This window comes from Propithecus coquereli, unplaced genomic scaffold (genome assembly GCF_000956105.1).
Source record: "Propithecus coquereli isolate 6110/MARCELLA unplaced genomic scaffold, Pcoq_1.0 Scaffold125, whole genome shotgun sequence".
NCBI classification, from domain to species: Eukaryota; Metazoa; Chordata; class Mammalia; order Primates; family Indriidae; genus Propithecus; species Propithecus coquereli.
In genome coordinates this window covers 9,452,405-9,472,775 of record NW_012136636.1, presented here as the reverse complement: position 1 = coordinate 9,472,775, position 20,371 = coordinate 9,452,405, and the positions used below count along the sequence as shown (strand labels likewise).

At 39.4% G+C, this 20,371-nt stretch overlaps 1 protein-coding gene across 1 annotated transcript in view; it reads right to left on the bottom strand.

Moving 5' to 3' along the window:
- Positions 1-18,731, bottom strand: part of LOC105805115 — a 45,242-nt gene extending 26,511 nt beyond the window's left edge. The window contains exons 1-3 of the mRNA XM_012637929.1: positions 18,667-18,731; positions 4,796-5,176; positions 3,697-3,805 (exon numbers count right to left, since the gene is read on the bottom strand). Of these exons, the coding sequence (XP_012493383.1) occupies positions 3,697-3,805; positions 4,796-5,176; positions 18,667-18,731 (555 nt within the window). The remainder of the gene's footprint in view (positions 1-3,696; positions 3,806-4,795; positions 5,177-18,666) is intronic.
- Between the last annotated feature and the right edge of the window lie 1,640 nt (positions 18,732-20,371).

Genomic DNA, 20,371 nt, shown 5'->3' with positions numbered 1-20,371 from the left:
AAAAAAAAAAAAAAAAAAAGATACCAGAGACTAAGTTGAGGTTGGAGAGGAGGGACCAACAGCCTAGAAATTTTGGAAAATAAATCAGTGTCTTGCCAGCATGGTGCTAACGTACATGGTATATAGAAGGGAAGAATGCTATAGGAATCATTCTGAGTTGGCCTTGCTGACTTTGAGGGATATAAGATTCTGGGAGGCAGGAGGAGGGTCCTAGAGTTGCCACTGGAGAAGGGAATTCAGTGTGGACAAGGCCTAGGCATGACCTCAGGAGGAAGCCTGACAGGTCCTGGCAAGAGCAGGGCCTCTCAGAGGCCCAACGGGACTTTGTCACAGACCCTGGGAGGTTTTGAGGTTGGGTGTGAAAACCCTGTGAAAGGCTGTAGAGAATGACCATTCATGTGGGCCTGACAGGCTCCTATATGACATGGAAAATAAGAACAACCCCATTGGCTTTGAAAAGGGCCCAACCTGATCATTAGAGAGAATGGGAGGGTCTGAAGTAGACCTATGCTCTTGAAAGCTAATTTTTTTCCTATACAGAAGAAATTATTTGGAGTGAGCAAGATACTATTCAGTGGAAAAACTGTAAGGATTATATCTGTAGATAAAAGAGTTCTTTAAAGGAATGTAAACTAGTAAGAGCTACAGAGATAATGATAGCTAGTAGACACAACTTGAGCTTTCCAGCTTCTAAAACTGCCTGGCAGTGGGAACAGCGTTCTCCCAGTCCCTCTCCTTTCCCTCATTTCCTGTAAAAATGGCTGCACGCTTGTTCAACCATGGCATGTTAATTATCCCCTCTGTGCATTGGTGTCTTTCCCTGTAACTGGGGATTATAATCCTGTCTACCTTGTGGAGTTGTGGTGAGGACTAAAAAATGTTAATACATGCAAAGCTTACAACTGGGTCTGCCATTTAGTATTTACCCAATAAATGTTAGCCAGCTTTATTATTTGCATCATTCACGTGTTAATGAGAATGTCAAGGCTGCAGGGAGCTGTAGAGGCCATCTGGGACACATTTAGGCAGAAAATCATTTTCAAGCTGGGCCTTGGAAAATGGATAGGATTTCGATTGGTAGAGAAAATAGGGAGAAGACATTCCAGGCACTGGGAATAAACATGGAAAGGTCTAGGCAACATCCAAGAATGGTAAGCAGACCTATTTAGCAGAAACTGGATGGAATGTGTAGGAGAGGGATGGAAAATAAGCCTGAAAGCTAAATTGAGGGCACACAGTAAGGACTACAGAATTCATCTTCTCTCTCTGGCTAGCAATGAAAACTAAGACAGATTTCACTTGCAACCCTCTTCAGTTTGGCTTTGGACTTCCCAATCTAGGGAATATTTTTTCTCAAAGGTCTTTTAACACAGTGCTTCTAAAACTTTATATAGTACAAACCAATGACTTGGGGCCTTCCTAAAATGCAGATTCTGATATGGTCGGTGTGGAGTGAGGCCTGAGAGCCTACATTTTCAACAAGCTTTCAGGTGCTACCATACTCTTTCCGGCTGCTCATCCACGGACCACAATTTCAGTACCAAAGGTCTAATCCAGTGACCTCTTCTCATTCTCATCTTTACCCCCTTCACAGTGTTGGGCCTTGTTCATCTTCCTAAAGCTCTCATCATTGGCTTCGATGACGCTCTCACTTGAATCTTATGCTATTACTTGAAGCTGAGAACGTAGACTAGAAGCCTGCTCTGTAAAAATCCAGTACATATTGACTTGTCTTGAGCACAGCCTTCATCACATAAGACAAACTTGCCATCGGTAACAAGTTCTATAGATAATAGCTATAGCTATAATCTCAAGACCAGTCTTTAGATATGTATTGTCCAAGCAACTCTCAATGCATCAATCTCTTTAGTTTTTTAAATGAAAATATTACAAACCATCTTCTAATAAAAGGCAGGTATATACTGTTATAGAGAACACCTATTGCCCATCTCATAATCCCTCTAGTTTTTTCCTCTGGAAAGTAATCTCCCCTAAAGTTCCCCAACCTACCTGCCCCACCAGTCTACATAGGGATTGGCTACAGTTGATTGTTGCAGAGGTGGGCCCCTGCCAAAGCTGGGTTATTTTGAGTCTTTACCCCAGGATTTTGGACTAGAACTGAAAAAAAAGCAAGTCAGTCTCTTGCTCTCTGCAAGGAACTGAAGCCAAGAGCATGTATACTTAGAGTCTTCTAGGGACCACATTCTGCTACATGGACTGGAAGAGCAGAAAACAGCAGTCAACTGTAAGAAAGAAGACTGATGTGGACACCAGAAGAACACAGGGAAATAGCTACACAGCATGACATATATCTCCATATGGGCTGTGTAGGCAAGGCTTGACCACAGTCTGGCCTGAGTCTTCAGAATGCCCTGTAATTTCTCCAAGTGAAAGGGAAGGTAAGCAGCCTGTGATGAGCTACTAAGAGGCAGTTTCTCCTCCCTATATTGTGGAATATTGCCACAAGGCCATTTGCCCATCCATCTCTCTAGTTTCAGCAGAGCACAAGACTTTCCACCTTACTCCCATGTAGATTACAACTGCAGACTTCAGCATAAGTCTATAAAACTGCTTGGCTGTGGTTTAGAAGTAGGTTCTCAAAAGTAGAGTGACCCACCACTCATAGCACCTACCCTCTGGCCTTCAGTTCAGTGTTGTCTGTGGTACTAGGGCACAGGGAACTGGTACCATGATGACTTGCGTTTGCTGTCTGTGTAAGTAATAAACTCTCTAAATCTATTTTGGCATATTTACTCCTTACCAGGCAAATTTGTGAAACTATGGCAAGCCATCCTAACAGCTGTAGTAGTAATACTTGTGGCCCTATGATTCCCACCTCCCTGCTGCCTTGGAAGAATGCTTCACCACTTCAGAAAGAGAAGAGATGGTAAAAAATAAAACAAAACAAACAAACAAACAAAAACCCAAAGTCAATCAACATATTTACTTTACTCCCAAACAATAAAGATTTGAAACATTTTAGTTCAACAAAAAAAAAGAGATGGCAGTTCACTTCCTGAGTTCCCCTCAGTGCTTCAGCCTCTGATTCCAGTTTGTTCCAGGATTGCATCCTGGACCTTGAATTCCATGAGATACCCTGGTATGTCTCCAATAAACCTCCCAGTTTCTTTTTTATTTCCCCTAAGAAAGCTAGAATGTATTTTTGATCTTTATAAACAAAAGGTCACATAACACACCACACACACACACAAGTTATATTCAATGGCAGTATCAGTAATAGAACTGAGTGCCAGAGAACCAAATGTATTTTCTGTTTTTATTAAAATTCTACCTCTCTTGTATATTGATTGCTTTCTGGCCATTGACCTAGTTTATGTAACAGTTTTAGTCTACATTTATTACAATGCAATAAAGATAAAGTTTTATGAAAATGCTTTTAGTCAAGTAAAAGAGAATATGACTCTATTTTACTATTATGAAAGTACAAAATATACAAATCAACTATGTAACTACTTTTATTTTATAAATGTCCTAATTTTCATTCGTATTAGTTATAATTGTAAGAATTATGATGGAATCACCCATTATGTTTGTGACAAATATTCATCCAACAAAACAGTATAAGTGGGATTAGAGTCTGATCCACTTTTAACATTCTTTGAGTTTAGCAGTGCCTAATACATAGTATGATCATCTAAATCAATATACAGGTGCCTTATGAGTCATTAGTCATACCTTAGGATATTGATCAATTAGCCTCACTTTCCCTTTGGGCCAGCTGAGTTTTCTTTGATCACAAGGCAGGTGATCAGCTGGCAGAGCCTTGGACATTGTGAAATTTAACCTAAATAGTGAATAAATTGGTGCAAATTCATCATCACTACTGGGAAACAACTAAAAAAGTAAGCAGTGGGGCCACTGTCATCATAAAAATGAATGGACGTTATACAATTACCTATAAGAAAAGAATGCCTCAATTGTTATATTAATAGAATGACATCTTTAGGAAAGTGTGCAGATTGTAAGAGCCACATCCGATGGCTTTGGTACCCCTGATATGCAAGCAGCTCGTGACATAATGATAACTAAATATCATTTTCAGTAGTCCCTTATAAAAAGTCCAAATTTGTTTGAAAATAAAGTAAATTTTACCTAGTCAAAATTAAACATTAGACATCTTCTAGTCCGTGTCTTAATGTGATTTATTAGAGTTACCATAATATAATTTATTAAAAGAATAGCTGCATTTATAAAATGTTTTATGGCGATGAGCCAGTTATAATAATTACTTTACATATTTACAATAAAAATGCATCACAGTATGTAAGATTAAATTTTCAACCTACTCATAATTTATATTTTAAGTATCTTTAAATTACATGCACATGACGTATCTTATGGTTAGTAACTTTCTCCGGCCACATTTAGAGGTAATTATTTCCAAGATTAGTTATAATAGATTTTTTTCTAAATGTTTTTTTTTCCCACAGCAGAACTCTCCATAAATTGTGAGCCCTTTATATCAAAGGTGTTTATATGTGTTAACAGATGCATTTGATTTCAATGTGCCTATTTAAGGCACAAACGTCCGCAAGCAAGCGGAGCATGCAATGAGAAGCCCTGAGGAGTCCTGACCTAAGTACTCAGAGGAGGGAGGCAGGATTTATACAAGATCTGAGTTAGCTTGTAAGAGTCGGGAGCGCGGAATTTTGAGGAGGAGGGCAGAACTGCGGTTGGACACTTGTCCGCGAAATGCTGTCGGGACGCGCGGTAGGGAAAACGACTAGCCTCCGGCGGGGCGGCCTTCCCAGCAGAACCACCGGCCACGACCTACCGAGAAGCCTCGCGCGCTAAGCCGACATCCGGCTTGGCCGGCATCTTCGCAAGCTGAGTAAGTGGGCGAGCTCGCACCCTGAACGCGGGTTGGCACAGCCTCTCCTGGTACAGAGAGCCGGGGCTGGAGGTTGATCCTCGGGCCCAGTGGCCCCTGTGGAGCGGCAATGCAACAACTGCTGGAAGGCGGAGGTTCGGGGCGCAAATTTGCCGCGTGATCTCCGGGCGGTCGGGCCCTGTCCGCTGCGCTCCTTCTGGGGCGCCCTTTGCTCGGAGGAGGTCACTGGAGAGAAAACTCGCTGATGGAGTGGGGTTTGCCCACTGCAGCGGGTCAGGCTTGATTTCCTCGATTGACGCCCAAAGCTTCCCTGTCAGGAGCCTCCTGCGGAGTTTGTCGAGCTGGATGAGCTGTTTCTGATAACGCAAGTGAGGGGACCCGGGCTTGGAGTTCCAAGTGCAAGGCTGGGGCGACCCCTTGTTTCTTTTGGCAAGCCAGAGCACAGTGCAGTTCGAAAGAAGCGACTGCTAAATGAATTCCTCGGAGTTAGTTGTCCTGAAATTGTGGACTGTAGCAACTAAGTCAAGTCAAAGCAAATCCAATTTACAATTATCTTATAATTGAGCTAATGCACTACTTTACCAAAAATGGTTTTGATTTAAGGGAATATATCTCATACCTCATCAATGTGAGTGTTACCTACTGAAAGACCAAAAAAAAGAAAAGGCCTGGTTACAAATAAGTCTCTCCTACACCCAGGTCAGTGGTTCTCAAAGTTTGGTTTTAGTACCCAGCATCATTAGCATAATTTGTGAATGTGTTAATCTCTGGGGATAGGGCCCAGAAACTTGTCTTTTAATAATTTTAACAAGTTCTCTGGTGATTGTTATGAACGTTAAAATTATGAACCACTGACCTAAATCATTAAGTAACTTACAGTATATTCTCTCTATAAAACGTTTAATTACTTATACTTGCCCCTTACCATAGTTAGCAAAACTAAAATACAAATTTATACTGTTTTTAAACCACAAGTTGCAAATGCTATGTAGAAGAGATACAAGATTGTGAAATTTTAGAAAAATAGAGTAAAAGGGAGAATTGAGAGGCTTTGGAATCCCTCTTGTCATATTTCTTAAACCTGTTCATGCTAAACATATTTAGTTTGAGCCATTTAAAATTGCCATTTTTGAAGGTCAAGACCATTGAATAGCAGCAATTTAGGATAGTTCAACTTAATACATATGCTTTCCAATCAAATGTACAGAATACAATAAATTAGTCATTATTTTTATTTTTTAGGCCAAGCCATTAAAAGTTAGTGATATCTGACTGGCAAAATTATTTAAAGTGTTTGAGGAATTGGGAAAACTTACTGTTTGTGTGATCTGATATGCAAAAATAAAGTTTCTCATATGATTAAATATTTTATTAAAATTGCTAAGTTTGAAAATGTTTACCAAGAATAGTTTTCAGAAATTTTTCTAACTAGATAGAATAAAAGCTTTTAAGAAATATCTTTCAGTCTTTTACTAATATGGGGTCTTGAGTGCATTAGAAAATCACTTATTCAACAAATATTGAGAACCTATTGTATATTAGGCATAGAAACAGAATTGCAGAGCTCATAGGAAATGTTTCCCTCATTTTCCAAAGTGGAAACTGAGTTTTCCAAAATCACACCAAGAGTAATTTAGGCTTCCTTCTTCTGATAGTGGATTGTAGATTTAAATATTAACCCCAGGCTTAACAAACTACATTCTGTCACACAGAAACCTGTAAGAGTTAAATGCCCTCCAAATTAATTTCATTTATTTGTATGCAAGTGGAGAATTTTTTAAGTTTAAAGAATATTGGTCTCAACTATTAAACCCCAGGACACACACTGAACCAAATCGTACATTCATTGAGAGCTTACTAAGTATCAGCACTTTCCTAGATGCTGACAATATAACTAAAAATCTGCCCCCAACTTGTCACATGTATAATCTAATGAGGGAGATCCTACTATCTTGCAGTGTAAGTAAATTTTTGCCTTCCCTAGATTATTCAGGAAAGGCAATAATACGTTTAGGTAAAGATTTTTTTTAGACAGAGTCTCACTACGTTGTCTGGTTTCCCAGGCTGGCCTCAATCAATCCTCCCACCTCAGCCTTCCAAGTAGCTGGGATCGCAAGTACAAGCCACCACACCTGGGTAGGTCAAAAGTTAAAGACCGCCTTTTGACATCATTATTTCCATGAGTATCTTCACCTCTGAAGATTTCATCTGGAGTAGGAGGGTGCAGGTTTGTGGTCTCACTAAGACCCCAGCCTCTCAACAGCCCTAGGATTCAGTCAGAAAACTCTCCCAGATCGCCTTTCAAATACCCTGTTAAAAAATTGCTTCCTCTTTTTTACCTGTCTGCACTAGAACAGATATCTTTAAGTGAAAAAAAAGCAAGGCCTGATATCACATGTAATCCAGCCCGACACCTCTAGAAGATAGTTGCAGAGATGCTGCCTACGCATAAGAACATTCTGGAGTTTGGGAGTCAGCAAGAGCCAATTCAGAGTCAACAAGTACCCACTGCGCTAAGAGCTCTGATTATGGAATATATCCCTTATCTGCAGTTAAATTTGCTCTTGGACAATATTGGAATGCTGGACGGTTTAGCACTGGGGAACAATGGTAATATTTGCTTGACCTACTAGATTCCCTAGACTCAATTCATCACATTGTTCTTTCTGTTATTATTTTGAATAATGATGTAATGACTTGCAGTAAGAGCAAAACTGCTAAAGTATCAAGCTTATACTTTTAAAATTATTGATTTATTTAGCTGATCTTTGTAGAGAATTACATAATTAAATTTTTGATTTATCTATCAGGAACTTTAAAATACCCACTGAACTTAAATACCTCACAATTTCTTCAGTGTCTTTTTGGAATAAAGTTTATGTATTGGGTCACTGCATCAGTTACAGTACAACACCAAATTAATAGTGGCGTAAATAAGATAAATTTATTTACCCCTCATGTAATAACCCAATGGTAAGCTACAAATAAAGCTCCAGCTAGCAGAGGGAGAAAGGTAAGAAAAATAAAGAAAATCTTGGAAACTGCAATAACCTCATTTGCCAGAACTTGAATACGAGAACTATATCTGCGTATTAGGGAGGTTGAGAAATATATTTTTGTGGGTGGCAATGTGTCCAGCAAAAAGACATTACGATTACGGAAAAAGAGGAGAACATTTAGGAACAACCAGCAGTCTGCCACAGTTTGGGAAAAAAGTTTAGGAATCAAGACCTATACTTTAAGATGACAATATTTGCTCATTTTTCACAGATTTTGTTTTCCTCAAGGCTAAAGTTTATGTTAGTGTCTAACTAGAAAATGTAATGTAATCCCATGATACTCACTGTACTGTGACTAGAACCATATTTTAAAGTACCATTCATTTAAAGATATATAGCAATTGCAGGCCCAAAGTCTCCATTTTCAGTGTCAAAACACACTCCGTACATACACACAGATACACACACACAAACAGAATTTGGCATACATGGAGCCTATCCATGGAATAGGGTAGGAAGTTGAGGAGAGTGGTCTGGATATCAGATTAAGGAATGTTGACCAGCGAAAGAGATTACCTATTAACTCTTGAACTATTCAAGTGATCTATTGTTCTATAATATTCTTATGCAGAATTATTAGAAGTATTATGTGCTTTAAAATCTTTGGGTCTGAGTATCACTACTTGAAACTTATACTTGACAAATACCAAGGCATCATGTTGTTATGAAGGACAAATTTTAGGTTCTGTGTATTAGATTATCCTCCATCACCTAAAGGCATTTCTAAATTCCAAGGAACTCTACTGGACAGTGTGAATGAAATAGTTAATGAGGAAACTTTTTTTTTAGCATACTTTATTGTGATAGAATAGGAACAACATGAAGAGGTCATTCATATGCCAGAATTCTGTTTTTTGGAACATAACTGGGAATTTAGGAGCTAAAAAGGCCTCTAAGTGGTTAACTTGTAGGAATCCACTTTCATCCTAAAACCTCCCTAGGCCATCACTTAGAACTAATTTTAGACCCAATTCTTAAAAAGGTGGAGATCTAATGTCTTGGTTCATATCAGATTAGAACATAGTAACCTAATATTTAGAATGTGGGGTTGGGTTGGGGAGAATAGGGGAGGTTCTATTATAGAAAAGTGAAGATGAATTTGCAATCTTCAGGCCATATTGAGCCTACCTAGCCAATTGCAATAATTATACCATTCATTGAATGCTGACCTTGTGCCAGACACTGGGCTAACTAAGCACTTTGTAACTCATCTCATTCACAATATCCCTGTGACAGAGGTAGTCTCAACTACATTTTACAAAGGAGGAAACTCTGGCACTGAGGTTAAGTAACTTACCTGAAGTCACACGAGTATTTGGCTGAGATCTTATTTGAACCTAAGTATGTATAACTCAGGAGCCCTCTATTATTAGGCTGTATTATTACACTAGACAGAGTGATCCTCTTAAAGCATATTTCTGATATCACTCACCTGTTCTAAGCCACCTAGTAGCTTCCTGTTATCTTTAGAGTAGAATCCAATCCTAGCCGTAGCCCAAAAGGTCCTATGATATTTAATTTCTGGTTACTTCTCCATACTTATTTCCTAACACTCTTTCACTCTGTTCTTGTCACACTGATTTTCTTGGCATTTCTCTGAACACCGCAAGCATGCTCCCATCTTTGCATTTGCTTTTCCCTGTGCCAGGAATGTTCTTTTCCTAAACATTCCCGTGGTTTTTGCTTCACTTCAGACTTCTGCACAAATATTACTTTAACAGGTAGGTTTTCTCTATCTTAAATAGCACCTTTCAATAGCTATTATCAAAAAGACAAATGATAACAAATATTGACAAGGGCGTGGAGAAAAGAGAACCCTGGTACACTGTTGGTGAGAATGTGGATTGGTACAGACATGGAAAATAGGATGGAGGTTCCTAAAGAATTGAAAAATAGAACTGCCATATAACCCGGTAATCTCTCTTCTGGCTATATTCCCAAAGGAGATGAAATCACCACCTTGTAAAGATATCTGCACTTCCATGTTCATTGTAGCATTATTCACAATAGCCAGCATATGAAAATAACCTGTCTATTGACATTTAGGATGACTAGATAAAGAAAATGTGGTCAACCCACACACTATGGAATATTATTCAGCCTTGAAAAAGGTGATCCTGCCATTTGCCACAACATGGATGGACCTGGAAAATGTTATACAAAGTGAAGTAAGCAGACAGAAAGAAAAATATTGCATGATCTAATTTTAAGTTTAGAGATCATGAGGACTAAAAGTAATTATATTATATCTTGCTTCTTAAGGCAGGTAAGAAAAAAGAAAAATTGCATAATATTAGGGATTTTTTGTTAAATAAAGTGTTTAATAGATTTTAGCGACTCCTATAACAAACACAAAAAGTAACCATGTGCGATGATAGATACATTAATCTGATTCACTGTAGTAACCATTTTATTATCTGTATGTATCCTATAACTTCATGTTGTAAACCTCAAGTATACACAGTAAAAATAAAAATACACTTTTTAAAAAATAGCACTTTTCCCCAACTTTCTTCATTCTTTATCTATCCTATTTTTCTTGATTGTAATGTTCAACACCTAGATATATTCTGTGTTTATTTGTATATTCTTTGTCTTTTCTACCTCTTTAGTGTAAAGTCCATGCAAAAATAACTGGGATACTCCCTGGCACATAGAAGGAATAATATTGAGTGGTATATATAATATTACATAAATATTATATATTATATATTAATAAATATTGATGTAGTGAATGAATCACAGTTATCCCAGATGAACACCCTATATTCTTTACGTAAGCACTCCAATTTCCCTCTCCTTTATCCCATGGCAACAACTAATATGCTTCCTGTCTCTATGGATTTTCCTATTCTGAATATTTCATATAAAAGGAATCACACAATATGTGACCTTTTGTATTTGGCTTTTCACAGTTAGCATGTTTTCAATATTCGTCCAAATTGTAGGATGTATCAGTATTTTGTTTCTCTTTATGACTGGATAATATTCCATTTATCACAATTTGTTTATCCATTCATCCATTGATGACCACTGACTAATTTCCACCTTTAGGCTACTATGAATAATACTGTTATAAACATTTACATACAAGTTTCCATGTGGGCATATGTTTTCTTTTCTCTTGAACATAGGAGTGGAATTGCTGGGTCACATAGTGATTCTATGTCTAACTTTTTGAGGAACTATCAAACTTTTTCTCAGCAGCCATATCATCTTACACCTCCGCTATCAATGTATGAACATTCCTACTCCACGACCCTCCCAACATTTGTTATTTTCCATTTTTGATTATAGCCATCTAGTGAAGTGGTATCACATTGTGGTTTTGATTTGCATTTCCATAATGACCAATGAAGTTGGCATCTTTTCATATACTTGTCAGCCATTTATATATATTCTTCAGAGAAATGTCTGTTCAACCCATTGCTCATTTTTTAATTGAGTTGTTTGTATGTTGAGTTTTAAGAGTTGTTTTACATTCTTGATATTAAGCCCTTATTAAATATGATTTGCAAGTGTTTTTTTCCATTCTGTGGGTTGGCTTTTCATTTCTTGATAATGTCCTTTTCTTTCTTTCTTTTCTTCTTCCTCCTCCTCTTCCACCTCCTCTTCTTCTTCCTCCTTCCTCTTCTTCCCCCTCGTCTTCTTCTTCTTCCTCCTCTTCTTCCCCTTCCTCCTCCTCTTCCTCTTTTTTCTCCTCTTCCTATCCTCCTCCTCCTCTTCTTCCTCCTCATCCCCCTCCTCTTCCTCTTCTTCTTCCTTCCTTCTTACTCCCTTGCTTCTCTTCCTCCTTCTTCCTCCTTCCTTCTCCCTCCTTCTTCCTCCTCGTCCTCCTCCCTCCTTCCCCCTTCTTCTCCCTTCTTTACCTCCTTCTTCCTCTTTCCTTCTCTCTTCTCCTTCTTCTCCCTCCTTCCTCCTCCCCCTCCTCCTCCTACAGGCTCTCACTCTGCATCCAGGCTGGAGTGCAGCGGTGTGATCACAGCTCACTGTAACCTCAAACTCCTGGGCTCAAGTGATCCTCCCATCTCAGCCTCCCAGGTAGCTAGGACTACAAGTCCATGTCACCATGCCTGCCAATGTTTTTCTTACTTTTCGTTTGCAGAGATGGGGGCCCACTGTGTTGCCCAGGCTGGTCTTGAACTCCTGGGCTCAAGTGATCCTCCTGCTTTAGCCTCCCTAAGTGCTGGAATTACAAACATGAGCCACTGCACCTGGCCAATAACATCCTTTGATATGCAAAAGCTTTTAATTTTTATGAAGTCTGGTTTATCTAGTTTTTCTTTTCTGTTGTTGTTCTTGCCTTTGGTGTCAACCTAAGAATCCACTTCCAAATCTGAAGTCATGAAGACCTACCCCTATATTTTATCTAATAGTTTTCCAGTTATAGCTCTTATATTCAGGTTGTTGATCAAGTTTGAGTTAGTTTTTGAATATGGAGTGAAGTAGTGATGCAAATTTATTCTTTTGCGAATGCTTATCTGGGTGTCCTAGCACCATTTGTTAAAGAGGTTATTTTTTCCCAGTTGAATGGTCTTTGTACGCTTGTTGAAAATCAATTGGCCATAGATATTTGGTTTTCTTTCTGCGCTCTCTATTGTATTCCATTGATTTATAAGTCTGACCTTATGGCTGTACCAAACTGTTTTGACTAATGTAGCTTTGTAATCAGTGAGTTTTGAAACCAGGAATGAGTTAGGAACTTTTCATTTTATTAATAACTTGAAAGACTGCCTTTAGGATTTCTCATAGGGCAGGTCCATAAGTGCCAGACTCCTTTAATTTTTATTTACCCAGGAATGTCTAAATTTATCCTTTATTTTTGAAGGATAGATTTGCTGGATATAAAATTCTCTGTTGACAGGTTTTTTTTTTCTACGTTTAGCACTTTAACTATTATCAACCACTGCCTCTGGCTCCCAGGATTTCTAATACAAAATCAATTGTTAATATTATTGAGGATCCTTTGTGTGTGATGATTTGCTTCTTTCTTGCTGCTTTCAAGATTTTCTCTTCTTCTTTTGACAGTTTGATTATAATATGTCTCATTGAATTTATCTCTGAATTTATCTTGCTTGGAGTTTGGCAAGTTTCCTGGATATGTAGGTTTGTATTAGTTTTCTCAGCCTGCCATAACACAATACCACAGACTGGGTGGCTTAACAACAGAAATGTATTGTCTTCCAGTTCTGGAGGCTCGAAGTTTAAGATAAAGATGCCATTAGGGTTCATTTCTAGTGAGGCCTCTCTTCCTAGCTTGCAGAAGGCAACCTTCTTACTGTGTCTTCATATAGCCTTTTCTCTGTGAATGCATGTAAAGAGAGAGTTCTCTAGTGCTTTTTCCTTTTCTTATAAGGACATCAGTACTATCAGATTAAGATCCCACCTTTACAACTTCATTAACCTTAATAACAACTTAATTTAACCTTAATAACCTCCTTAAAGGCCCCATCTCAAAATACAATTACATTGGGGTTAGGGCTTCAACATACTATTTTAGGGGGCCACAATTCAGTCAATAACAAAGTTCATGCTTTTCATCAAATTTGGGGAGATTTTTGCCATTATATATTGAAATTTTCTTTCTGCCCCTATCTGTCTTCTCCTCTTATGCTTACGTTCATATGCTTGATAGTGTCCCATAGTTTCCTTAAACTCTACTCTGTTGAATTTTTCCTTTCTGTTCCTCGGACTGCGTCATTTCAATAGCCTATCCTCAAGCTCACTGGTTCTTTCTCCTGCCTCCTATCTGCTGTTGAACCCCTCTAGTGAGTTTTCCATTACAGCTCTTGATATATTTCAGCTCCAAAATTTATGTTTGATTTCTTTTATATTTCCTGTTTCTTTGTTTATATTCCCTATTTGCTCATGCATCATTCTGCTGATTGCCTTTAGTTCTTTGTCCATGATTTCTTTTAGTTTTTTGGCAAATTTAAGATAAAGTGACTGTCTAGTAAATCCTATTTCTAGCCTACAGGGATGGTTTCTGTCAATTTCTTTTTTTCCTGTGAATGGTCCATACCTTCCTATTTCTTTGTGTAACTTTATAATTTTTTGGTTTGAAACTGGACATTTTGAATATGTCCAGTAACTCTGGAAATTGGATTCTCACTCCTCTCCAATGATCGCTGTTGTTTCTTCTTGAAGGCTGTGGTCATCCATTTGTTTAATGACTTTTCTAAATTATTTTTGCAAAGACTATATCCCCTGTCATGTGTGGTTACTTAAATCTCTGTTCCGTTATCTCCATGGTTAGCCAGTGACCTGACAGAGATTCACTTAAGTGCCTGGATCCAGTAAGAAAAGAAAATAAAGTGTTCTTTTTAAATTCCTTTAACAGCTGCTGCTGGGAAGCAGGTTAAACCCAATGGAGTTGAAACGATGGCCAGCATCTGTGCTGATCCCTCAGTGGCACACCAGGCAGAGCAAAACAAACAACCCAAATTTTTGGAGGACAAGGTCCTTATTGGAAACTTTGTCACCAGTCCTCTACGCCAAGAATGTACACCACTGTCCCCAGCATCTCTTGTCATGGCATTGGGGCTATGGAGGAGTGCTGGTAGCTGCTATGCCAAACACCAAAATTCACCAGCTGATTGCATGCTCCCCTGGATGCTGCAAGTGTGATACCAGACTCCATAGTTCCCAAATAGTTGATTCTAATAATTCTCAGCAGCTCAATAATTGTTTCAGTGAAAGGAACAATTCTTGGAGCTTCTTGTTCCAACATCATGCTGTCACTGAGACCCATAGGTTGTTTTTTCTTTTAAACTTTTTTACTGATTTGCCTCTCTTGCATATTCCAGTGCCAAGCACAATATTGGTGTTATTAAGTGATAACTACTCCATGACTATGTGCAGATAGAGAAACTAGAAAATACTAACAAAAAAAACATAGCAGCCATTTCACGAGCCTAAGAGATTATTTTAATTTATTCACAAAGTAGGCCAAATGTGAGGCTAGAATGTAGGCCATAGTCAGATGGAAGAGCCTGAGAAGGAGTTTAGACATCATCCCTAGGGGATGTAGTAGATGATAACTGTTTTAATCAGGATCAGATTTGTATACCAAACTTTATATTACATTAATAATATTTTCAACTTATTTAAAATATGGAAATGGTCATATATTTCTAAGTATAGCTTCAGTATAGACAAAATACAGAAGCAGCAAAGACTTTCAGATATACTCTTGATAGTAAGAAAGATTTTTAAAGGTTCTAGTTCTGACTTTGCCATTACTAATCATTATTTAAAAAGTTAGACTCTCAAGCCTTCATTTCTTCTTCTACACATACTTTTCCAGAACCTTATCTTACTTGACCACTGAGCAGCATTCTACAATTGACTACTCTTTCTTTGATCCAATATTCCCCATTTAAAACATTTTCTCCCTATGTCTTTGCTTATTCCTCTCTCCCCTTTAAAGGCTGATCCTTCTCCATCTCACCCTTAAATGTTGAAGTTCTAGTCATATGCCCTCTTCTGTTATTACTGTATAGACATTCCCTGGGTCATTCACTTTTATAGCTTTAATTATCATACATATACTGATTCCTTCTGCCTCCATTCTAGACCTCGCTACTGAACTCCATACTGTGCCTATGCCTCTTTCACTTACTATATCTCAGTAGTAACTGCAATTGAATTTAGATGAGAATTTGTCTTCCAAGATTCTCTCTTTGTGTTTTTGGTTTTGTCTTTGTCTTTTTTTTTTTTTTTAGACAAGGGTCTCGCTCTGTTGCCAGGGTTGCAGTGCAGTGGCATCATTATAGCTCACTGCAACCTCAAACTCCTGGGCTCGAGCAATCCTCCTGCCTCAGCCTCCTGAGTAGCTGGGACCACAGGTGTATACCACCATGCCCAGCTATTTTTTTCTATTTTTTTGTAGAGACAGGGTTTTGCTATGTTGCTCAGGCTTGTCTCCTACTCCTGGCCTGAACCAATCCTCCTGCCTCGGACTTCCAAAGTGCTGGGATTACAGGCATGAGCCACTGCACCAAGCCAAGATTTTCTCTTTCAATCTCACATCCCTGTTTACCTTCAGTGATCACTTTCTTATATTCATCTTACTCTATACATCTTACTCTATACATCTCCTAATCTGTCCCAAAGTCAGAATTCCCTCCTCTCACCCAAATTCTCCTGCTAGTCCTCTGATAATTGTGGTTTACTAACAACAATCTCTTCTATATTTCAACCTCTTCTCAGAATGTTCCCTTCCTTTTCTTGCCCTGATTAAAACATGTACCTCCCTCAAAGACACTCATTTTCCCTACAATCCTCTCAAGTGAAGGCTTTGTCTCTCACATGATACAGTCCATCTGGAGGTCGGGAAAGTGTCTTTTGATTCCCCACTGCCATTTCAAAACCATTTTTGCTTCTTTTTTTGTTTTTCCATAAACTTTTAACTCGAGAAAGTAAAACTGTATATATGATAAATGTATAACATGTTGTTTTGAAATATGTATATACTGTGGAATCTGGAATGACTAAATCCAGGTAATTAACATATTCATTACCTCGCATATTTATCATTTTTTTGTGGTGAGTACACTTAAAATCTATTCTCTTAGCAATTTTTAAGAGAATATACATTGTTATTACCTACAGTCACCATGTTGTACAATAGATCTTAAACTTATTCCTCCTAACTGAAATTTTGTATCCTTTAACCAACATCTCCCCAACCCCTTTCCCCTAGTCTGCTTCTTCTACTTAAAAAACTCCTACCTCCTTTGAAGTTTGTGACTTCAAATCATAACATCACTATCCTTCCCCATCTGTCTATTTGAAATTAATTCCATGTAGATGACCCACCTAAAACTCTGGTGTCAAGAACTGTGAAAGATCTGAGATTTTACCCTACTTGTAAGTTAACAAGTTAGTCTGACATAGCTTCATAGATGCTGAACATTAGACTCCTGAGTCAGAGACAAAAGACTTTATTACTTATAACCCAGCAGGCCTCATGACTTACTTATGACCCAGCAAGCATCATAAATTACTTATGACTTGGTAGGCATCATGAGCTTCAGATTCTCATCATTTTCAACTGCTTTCCCCAAGTTCCAGAGGAGCAGTGCAAATGCAGGTCCAAGTAGATGCTGCATACACAGTGGGTTTGTGTCAGAGGTAAGGAGCCTCAAGCTTAAGAAACGTCCAGTCTTATAGGGGGTCTATCAGCAAAGCTGCCCAACCATTGCTCCAGAGGAAGACATTATTATACTAGTCAAAAAACAAATCTTCCCTGTACACCAGAAGAAGACATCATCTTCGTTATACAAATATCTTTGAAAAGATAATCCAGAACAAAATTTGTCCTGAGACACCACAGATACAAGAGATCCATAAAGAATTGTCTCCCAAGATCTGGCTATAATCTAGCCAAAGCCAGATCCAATGGCCAGTCTTAAGAGCATGAGTCGCAACACAGTACAGTAGTCCCCCCTTATTCACAGTTTAGCTTTCCACAGCTTCAGTTACCCAAGGTCAACTGTGTTCCAAAAATAATAAATGGAAAATTGCAGAAATAAATAATTCATAAATTTGAAATTGCATGTTGTTCTGAGTAGCCTGGTGATCTTGTGCCATCCCGCTCTGTCCTAGCCAGGATGTGAATCATCCCTTTGTCCAGTGCTGTTGGTGCAAACATGCTGTATGAACTACCCCACCTGTTAGCCATTGAAAGCTCCTCTTAGATGTTCCGCAAGCAACTCAAACACATTCTATTCAAAACTGAACTTACTTATTCACCCATTCCTCTAATATCACTAACTCCTTCTTTCTCTAACTAGTCATTTTCTAAATTCTTCAAACTCTATTTCGTATTTCTTCAAGCCATCCTTTCCCATCTATCCTGCCCTACATCATACCTTTTATTATTTTTCACCTGGATAAACTAGTCTTGGAAATTTGACAATTTTGATTCTGAAATATATTTTCCAAATTGATCAATTATTTACCTAAAGTGAAAATCTGATTTATCTAAATCACTCCTGCTTCACTTTCGATTCCTATGGATTATAGAATCAAGTGCAAGATACTTAAACAAAATGGAAGACCCTTCATAATCTCTCCAAACTCATTTCCCACCACTTTTTGTCTTAAATTCTATATTGTGATAATATTAAAGTGTTTACAGTTCCTTGTAGTATCTCACCTCCACACTGATTCCTCTACAAGGAATTCCATTTTCTCTACACCTCCGCTCTCACCTCTATCTCTTCATTTTGCTAACTCCTTCCTAATTCTGTCTTCCTCATCCTTTCAACTCCTTTCTCCCAAAGCCATTTCTCAGTTTACATGATGTGAACACTGTCTGTTCATTATAGCATAACCAAAATTTTGTGTTTATTATAACCTATTTTCTCTTCTGTTTCTTTTTTCAAAGGAGATAAGGATGTACACACACTATTTTGTTTCAATTAATTTACATCCAATCCTTCCATGTCTTTTTTTTATTACCTATTTTACACTTACTAACTTTCCTTTCATTAACTTTAACCACTAATTCGGGAACCCGTCAACACCCATCATAGTATGCCTATTCTCTGGGGACATGAAAAAAAATCATTATTGCCCATTATCCAGCCCCCAGAAGAGTACCTGGCACATAGTACGTACTCGATAAATCTTTAGTGTCTGTAGGAATCATGAGTAACAGGAGTCACGGTGACATTTATAAAAGCGATTCTCACCTGTGGAACAAGGTAACCACACTTGAATTACTAGCAGTTATTAGCTATTATTTACCAGTCCTTTCTTGTTTCAACACGGACGCAGACGAATGAGGACTTTAATTCTGCAAGGTTCACCATTTTGTCTTAGAGAATGCACTTATCCAAGGTAAGAATCCTGATTTCTTTCCAGCACCAAGTCAAAAAAGTCACCAACTCCAAGGTTTTTGTCTGAAACGTTCTTTGGCCAGGACCTATGTATCACTTTTGTTCACTCAGCTGGAGCCCGATCTCTTGCATTTGCCATTCGATTAACACCTCGGAACATGCCCCTCTCCGCTCTCCCCAGCGCCCTATTCCCACTTTCCCTCACCCCAAACCACACACAAAAACGGAAACCATAATTTCGCCAGGTTCTGTGAAGACTCGACAAAGTTTGAGGCCACAAGACGCGCTTTCCCTCTTCTAACCAGGTTCGGTTCCCTCCAGGCACTGTTTTCCTCTCCTGGAACCCACCCGCCGCCTCGGACCCGACAACCATGGCGCTCTGCGGGGTCAGCCGCGCAGGCTAACACGGCCTACTGTCCTCTCACAACTCCTCCGAGGACTTCACTAATTCTCCCGCTCGCCCTAGGCCCCGCCTCACGGGCCTGGAGGCGCGGCACGCGCATGCCGGGTGCGCGCCGTCTCTCCGCAGGGCCCCGCGCGCGGCGTGTGGCTGTCCCCTTCCCTCTCTCGCGCCCCGCCCCGCTGGTCGTTTGGGGGCGCGGGCAACTCGGCGCGCGGGTGAGCCCCGGCCGAGAGGCTTCCAGCGAGCGGCGATTGGCTGACGCGGTGGCTGCGCATCCGGCCTGAGAAACTCTGGGTGAGCGAGTGGAATCGGCTCCACGGGCGGTGCCAGGCGCATCTCATGTAAACGGCTTGGCCAGGTTTGGGCGACCGGAGAATGATTGGAATGAGCGTAGAACAGCCCTGGAATTTCCGGCCCAGACTCCTCGGGGAAGGAGTTGTGGCCGTGCGGAAGCTGCGCCCAGTGAATGCTGGCCCGCGCGGCTTGGAGTGATGGGGCTCCCTGGAAGGTCAGCGTCGTGGGGGCCTCTGGTGACAGCGCTCTTTCTGGGCATGATTTCGGCATCGTCCGCAGTTTCCTATTACAAGAGTTCAGCAGCTAAGCATTTATTGAAGGGTGTAGGTTTTTGTTACTTTTTCCCCTTCGGTCGCCCTAGAGTTAGAGAGTTCCACTCCTGGCTCACCGTCTGATTGACTCTGGGCCCTTGAGAGGATCAGTCGTTTTATACTTCAGTTCTCACACTTCTAAGTGTAGGCAAAGAATGCGGTGCTTCTTAAGGTGCACTGAGAGACGCTGTAAAAAGACACTGTTACAATTTTTATTTGGTTCACTATGTACGTGGGCCTACATTTCTCTAAATGGAAGGTGACATCACACAACGGTATTGCAAAGTACTTTAACCTACATGGATGGAGGGAACTGCATAAACACAAGATAGCCACATCATCAGAAAAACAACTTTCCACAAGCACAGGCTTTTGAAAAAGCTCCTTTGAGCATTTTATGCATGTTAAATCACTGTGGTGGTAGGCAGACATCAGCCAAAACAAAGGGCCAAGCAAAACTAAAGTTCAAGGAGGTTTTTTTTCCTTCCCCAGATAACTAATATACTGTCACAAGTTACTGTCTTCTCAAAGTTTTTTCTTGGGATCTGATATGAAACTAACCTAAAATGATGATTATGTAATCATTTGTGTATTATACAATAATA